Genomic DNA, 7,117 nt, shown 5'->3' on the forward strand with positions numbered 1-7,117 from the left:
TGCTTTGAGTGAAGTGTATAACACTCCCCACAAATGAGAAAATGTGGGACTTTTGGAGGCCATCCACCCAACCTCACTCTCTAACTCCCACTCTTTTTTTCTCTCAAATGAAAATAGATTTATAGTAATTTTTCTCATGAAAAGAATGCAGGCTGGGGGTGGGAAAGGGTATAACAAAAAAATATTAAGAAAGTAAAAACCTCACTCTCACTCCAGGTCTCTTTTTCTGATGTTATTTTTTGGTTTCAGATCTAGAACTAGATTTCAGAGGAAATGGTAAGACAATAATAGCTGTGAGGAGGGGAGGTGGAAGGAGCCTAGAGAACGAAGAAGCAAATTTTTCAAAAAGTACAAGTGGCCAGTAGTCCCAGGGGAAGATGCTGTCTGTTTCTGGTAATCAGAGGAAGGCAAACTCAACTACAGGGAGATGGGATTAGCAAAGAAAGAGTAACAAGGCCTGGTATGGGGGAGGGAATGTAGGGGGGCGGGTCCTCTTCTGCCGCACTGCTGGTGGGAGGGGAAATTGGGGACCAGAGTTGGTGGATGACGTAGCTCTCACGTGACCAAGAGCTGACGTGTGCAGAAGTCCTTCTTGTTCTGGTCGTTGTTCCGTCTGAGTACCAGCTCCCCACTGCTCTGAGTGAGAGCGGGCCTGTGGCAGAGGGAAGAAGGAGGAGAAGGAAATTGTCCCGGATCACAGCAGGTCAGTGCCTGGGAGATTCCATAAAGTGGGGGCGGTCCAGAGCGTAGGGCGGAGACCGTCGCGGGTCCTGAGGCGCCTCTGTCGTCTTTCCCACTCGCCACTGGCTTTCCAGGATATCTGACCCGCTTGCAGCCCATTTCGATGCTGCGAAATGGTGCCCAGGGAGGAGTTTGGGGAGCAGCCCAGAGATCAGAAGGTGGGAATCTGCTGGAAGCCGAGACCATAATCCGGAAAGGGAGCTGTGGCCTTGGCATTGGCCCCCAGTCTTCCAGGACAGTTCCGACCTGGAAAGGCTGGGCATGGGGAGTGAGGTGGGGGTGCAACGTGATGTGTCAGCAGAACCCGGAGAGGGGTGATAGGGGTGGGAAACCTTTGACAACCAGGCCTCCGAATTAAGAAGGAATTTCATGTTCTGGGGACTGGTCCGTCCACCAAGCACTCGGTAGCTGCTGTTTCCCGTCTTTCTGACTGTAGCTCTGTCGTCCTGGCTGTTTAGTGGATCCGAGCCTCTCCCAGGTTGCCAGTCTTTCCGTAGTTTGCGGCACTACGCCAGACAAGTGAAGAGGAAGGAAATTAACCCTGATTAGTGAAGATCGATTTGAGGGTAAGGCCATCTGGGGACCCTAAGAGTGGCGGTGGGGTGGGTGCGGGGGAGAAACCGGAGATGGCAATAATCTAGGTTAGGTCTAAGTCTGAGTATGTTTGTAGCACTCTTGGGGCTGTGGCAAAATGGCATGCGTTGTGTGCTGTGTGTGTGTGGGGGGGAGGGGGGACGGGTAGATAGGGTGGGAGAGAATGATAGAAGAAAAACCTATCAGATAGTTTGTTCATAATCCTCCTCTCTCAACAGTAGTTAGTCTCCATATTTTCGATCTGTCATCCTGTAGGTCTGCTGTAGCAGGTGGCACCACTTGAAGCAAGGGAGGAAGTTTCCTTGGATCTGTAGAGGTCGGTGTGGGCGTGGGGGCTGACTGGAATGGGGGAGGGGCTGGAAATCAGCCATGTTGGACAGGCTCACCCAATCCTACTTTATTTTCCTAACATCCCTCCCATTTCAGGCTAAGGAAGGGGCAGGCATGTACATATTTTGGATGACATAGAGAGGTGTTTTGTTTTTTTTAAATCTGACAACCTGGAAGTAAATCAGGAAAGCAAGGAATGAATAGTTAATCAAGCCCTCACTTCTCACTGGTTCTGGTCTCTCTGCAGATTGCAAGGATTGTTGGGTGTGGCACACTCCAGGGGAGGGAAGAAGGGGCAAACTGCCTGTCTGGAGGAGGTGAGTGTAAGGTGCCATTCTCTGGGGACACCCTAGGTTGGGGTGGCTGAGGCCCTAGCAGAGACTATGGGCTCCATTGCCTTTATCTAGGCTGGGGAGAGTTTGGCCGCAGGAGGGTAGGTGGAGGGTAAAATGAGGGGATAGAGAGTTTATTAACAATCTACATTTCCTACCAAGTACTCATTTACTACTCTTGTCCCTCTGTGCAAGTCCATGCATGGGGCAGCACAAAAAGAAGAGAAACTCAAACCCCATTTTCTTCCTCCACCTCTAGGTTCACTTCCGGTATCAGGTACTGTGGCCCTGAAGTGGCTGAAGACAAATACCCTCCACAGACCGGCACCCAGGCCCATAGTTCTCCCCAAGCCTGTGTGACTACTCTGTTCCTTGGTCCCTGCTATTGTCAGGGACGATTGCATGGGCTACGCCAGGAAAGTAGGCTGGGTGACTGCGGGACTGGTGATTGGGGCTGGCGCCTGCTATTGCATTTATCGACTGGCCAGGGGAAGAAAACAGAACAAAGAGAAAATGGCTGAGAGTGGGCCTGGGGATGTGGATGATGTTGGGGATTGTCCTGGGGCCAGGTACAATGACTGGTCTGATGATGATGATGATAACAGTGAAAGCAAGGGAATAGTATGGTACCCACCTTGGGCCCGGATTGGGACTGAGGCCGGGACCAGAGCTAGGGCCAGAGCAAGGGCCAGGGCTACCCGGGCTCGAAGGGCTGTTCAGAAACGGGCTTCCCCCAACTCAGATGATACTATTTTGTCCCCTCAAGAGCTGCAAAAAGTTCTTTGCTTGGTTGAGATGTCTGAAAAGCCTTATATTCTTGAAGCAGCTTTAATTGCTCTGGGTAACAATGCTGCTTATGCATTTAACAGAGATATTATTCGTGATCTGGGTGGTCTCCCAATTGTTGCAAAGATTCTCAATACTCGGGATCCCATCGTTAAGGAAAAGGCTTTAATTGTCCTGAATAACCTGAGTGTGAATGCTGAAAATCAGCGCAGGCTTAAGATATACATGAATCAAGTGTGTGATGACACAATCACTTCTCGCTTGAACTCATCTGTGCAGCTGGCTGGACTAAGATTGCTTACAAATATGACTGTTACTAATGAGTATCAGCACATGCTTGCTAACTCAATTTCAGACTTTTTTCGTTTATTTTCAGCAGGGAATGAAGAAACCAAATTTCAGGTTTTGAAACTCCTTTTGAATTTGGCTGAAAATCCGGCCATGACTAGAGAACTTCTCAGGGCCCAAGTACCATCTTCACTGGGTTCCCTCTTTAATAAGAAGGAGAACAAAGAGATTATTCTGAAACTTCTGGTCGTATTTGAGAACATAAATGACAATTGTAAATGGGAAGAAAATGAACCTACTCAGAGTCAGTTCAGCCAAGGTTCACTTTTTTTCTTTTTAAAAGAATTTCAAGTGTGTGCTGATAAGATTCTGGGGTTAGAAAGTCACCATGATTTTTTGGTGAAAGTAAAAGTTGGAAAATTCACGGCCAAACTGGCTGAGCATATGTTTCCAAACAGCCAGGAATAACTTCTTGATTTTGTAGTTTAGAAGCAACACACATTGTAAACTATTCCTTTTCTCCACCTTGTTTATATGGTAAAGGAATCCTTTCAGCTACCAATTTTGAATATCATATTGTATCATCAAAGCTGATATTTATCCGAGTTGATCTTTAGGTCTAAGCTGGATGAATGAATATCACTACATGTTCTGAAAACATGTTTGTTGCTCTTTATCTCACTGCCTAGACTGAAATATTTTTACTATTTCTTCTGTATAAATGACAGTGAACCAATTCATCCTAAGTAAGTTCCCTCCTGTCATTTGCATTAACTTCATTTGTGTATCATCAATAAAGTTGTGTGTTAATGCTGGAAAGAAAAAAAAAGAAAGAAGAAAAAAAATCATCCTTGCCCTTTTATTTATAATCTTTTGGAGAGATTAGAAACATACAGACAAAATAACAGACTATCTGGACTTATTGTCAAATATTCATTCTCAGAGCACAGAGGAAGCAAAGGCTACTGTGGGGTACAGTAGTCAACTACAGATTTATGGAGGAAGTGACCATTTAAAAAGAGTCCTGAATGAGACGGGAGTGAGAGGGCACTGATGTGAGATAGGCATGGAGGTAGTAATGTTGTCCCTATGACAGTGAGAAACTAGTCTGCTTAGAGTAGAGCATGTAAGGAATGGAAGTAAATAAATTTGGAAAACTAGGTGAAGCCAGTTTGTGGAAAGTTGTTTGAACATTATTCCACTGAATACAAAAAGCCACTAAATACTTTTGACTAGAAATAATAATTGGAATTTATATAAAAGTCCCTCTCTCACCTACTGTGCAATGACCATGAAGGTGTGGCAAAACGGACACTTTCAAACCCTGGTGGTAGGAATGAATTTACACTGGCACACGATTTGTGGAAGGTCATATGATAACACATATAAGCCTTAAAATATGTAAGCCCTTTGTCCTAAGAAAATAGAGAAATTGACCAAAGGCTACATGAACAAGGCTATGCATCCTAGCACTGTCTCAAATAGTAAATATTGGAAACAAGTGTCTAGCACATTGGATTGGTTAAATAAATTAAGGAATGTTCATATTGTATATGATAAATATGTTGATTTAAATCCATATTGCCAGGAAAAGATATTCATCATGCATTGTTAAGTGAGAAAGGCAGGTTAGATAGTGGTATTCATAGTATGATTTCATTTTTTTTGAGAAAAATAAAACATGTTTAAGTAGGCACTAAAACTCTGAATTATATACATCCAAATATTAACAGAGGTTATCTTTGGAGGAAGGACAATGAGTGATCTTTTACCTTTTTACTTTTTAATCATCAATGTGCTCTTATCTAAAATGAATATTGATTTTTTTGGGAAATTTTTGAAAAAAGAAAGTGTTGGGAATGAAGCAGGTGATTGGAGCATGTACTGAGTGGAAAAATTAGATTAAATATGAGATAGGTTGAAGTTTCCTCTCTGAAATGATAGCTGAGTGGTGAAGAAGAGGCTCGTCAGGAGGATTAAATGAAGTAATACATGCAAAATACCTAGAATGTACTGGCACATAGCAGTTAATTAAGAAAAGCAAGCACTTTTAAGTTCCTAGAATGCAGGGTTTATAGTTTTGTTTTGTTTTGTTTTGTTTTGTTTTGTTTTGGTTGACCTTTGTTTTGCTGGGGGCATTCTGCCACATGTCAGTGTCATTTAAAAAATAATAACAACAATAAAGGTTAACATTTATTAAGTGACTACTGTGTAGAGTTCTGTCATTCCTGCAAGGCAACTGTTAGAATAATTTATCAAAGGAATAGTTCTTATTTTTAAGGACTCAAAGTGTTTCCTCAGACATGATCTTACCAGCTTTTATAATATATTCTTAGTCTGGTGATGTTATCCTGCCATATATATGAGACCAGGAAAGAGTAAAATCCTTTGTTTAGTTATGATCTGGTTTTAGCCCTAGGCTTCCATATACTTACTCTAATGTTTTATGGATTAGACAAAAACCGAGTGATTGGTTGGCTTAAAGTTTTTGGGCATGGTGACCCTACCAAATCATGCACATGTGGAGACCCATTGGACACCAGCTTTAAGTGTAGGGTGAGGGAAAATCAAAGTAATACTTTTCTTGCTCTATTATTAGGTAGGAGAAAAAGATTTGGGAGGGGAAGGCTAATCCATTTAAAACTGAGTTTGAGGTACCTGTGCTATACCCATATGGAGATACCCATTATCATTTTAAAGTATTGATCAAGCTCTCAGAGAAGAAGACAAGGCTGCAAATATTTAGAAACCACCAGAGGATGAAGGATAATTGAAGACATGGGAGTGGATCCCCAGAGAGAAGGTGCAGAGTATAAGAGTGGAGGATTGCACAAAGAACAATGTAAAGAACTATGGCAGCTGGGGAGAGAAGCATAGAATTGAAACTGAGTATATATACTTCCAGAAACTTTTGCTATCTATATACCAATATACTCTATACATAAAATTAGACAACACTGTAGATAAATTTTCAGAGCCTGATTTAAGGTTTTTCTATTTTTCTCTTAAATAATATTCGTTGGAGTTACTTGAGAAAACAGAAACAATGAGAACAAACTTGCCCCCTTACCCAAATATGTAGCTTGAAGATTTAAGAAATATTTAGATTAAACCATGCTGAACTTGGGGTACTGAATGACTTTCTTGCCCTGGGTGAAAATGAAGTTAACTAAGTAACAAAAAGCCACCATGAGGCAGGGGCACAGGCCTGACCAGCGTCCATCTGCTCTTGCAGGTCTTTTGTCTCCTCTTCTTCTTTCTTCCCATTCTTCTTCCTTCTCTTTATTTCTTCCTTCTTTGATAACTGGCAGTAGTCTCTTTGTATTTCTGTCTTTTGGAGTGAGCATTTAATTCCCATGACACTAGGTCATGCACCAGGGGACACTTAACACAGAATGATAATGGTGTTTGCTGTGGTGATATGATGACTCTGGGTGTAACTGAATGACAAGAGTTTTTGGAACCCTTTTTGAACAGAGACTGAGAAGGAAATTAGTCTTAGCGTGGCACAGCCCTATGTGCCCTGTATGTACTTTGATGTCTCATACCTGGTATTATTTAGAACAAAATTACTCAGACTTTGGGAACTGCTGTGTGAAACACATATGTGACTGCCTGATTTAGGCAGGCCACAAGGCCAGCCAAGCCAAATGATCATGTCCTGATGTTTTCACATGGGAGATTGCCACTCAATCATTTTGTGAATGGCACATTTCTAGGATTGTGGCCATGATTGTGGCAGCTTATGGGAACAGGGAGGAGGTAGTGTTCTCTCTTTAACGAGGGTGGCAACTCCTAGGAAACCGAGGAGATTAGAAACTCAAAGGATATATTTCTATTTGGGTTTTGTTCTCATGAAATAGTTGTATAAATTTAAGTGGGTCTATTTCAGTCAAATGTGTTCCAAGTTGACTTTACAAAGATGGAGTATATAATTCTTTATAAATTGGTGCCCCACATATATTATTGTTTAGCTCAGGAAACTAGTTTTCTTTTTTTTAATTCATGTTTTACTTGCCTTAAAAAACATTCCAAGCCCTGACCAG

General features: G+C 42.3%; 1 protein-coding gene across 3 annotated transcripts; it reads left to right on the forward strand.

Annotated features, from left to right (window-relative positions):
• The first annotated feature begins 567 nt into the window (after window positions 1-567).
• ARMCX3 (armadillo repeat containing X-linked 3) lies at window positions 568-5,275 on the forward strand. Of its 3 annotated transcripts, none has more exons than XM_079765807.1 (5): window positions 568-703; window positions 1,178-1,307; window positions 1,591-1,651; window positions 1,913-1,982; window positions 2,257-5,275. In XM_079765807.1, the coding sequence occupies exon 5, from the start codon at window positions 2,400-2,402 to the stop codon at window positions 3,537-3,539; it is 1,140 nt and encodes a 379-aa protein (XP_079621933.1). In that variant the 5' UTR covers window positions 568-703; window positions 1,178-1,307; window positions 1,591-1,651; window positions 1,913-1,982; window positions 2,257-2,399; the 3' UTR covers window positions 3,540-5,275. The 3 variants fall into 3 exon arrangements, with proteins under 3 accessions (XP_079621933.1, XP_079621934.1, XP_079621935.1); XM_079765808.1 differs by having other exon boundaries at window positions 1,200-1,307; XM_079765809.1 differs by lacking the exon at window positions 568-703 and adding an exon at window positions 755-899 and having other exon boundaries at window positions 1,200-1,307.
• Window positions 5,276-7,117: the final 1,842 nt, after the last annotated feature.

Source organism: Cnephaeus nilssonii, assembly GCF_951640355.1.
Source record: "Cnephaeus nilssonii genome assembly, chromosome: X".
NCBI classification, from domain to species: Eukaryota; Metazoa; Chordata; class Mammalia; order Chiroptera; family Vespertilionidae; genus Cnephaeus; species Cnephaeus nilssonii.

What these genes read in the sequence shown, in the direction of transcription:
- ARMCX3 (XM_079765807.1), top strand. Translation starts at nt 2,400, where the DNA reads ATGGGCTACGCCAGGAAAGTAGGCTGGGTGACTGCGGGACTGGTGATT.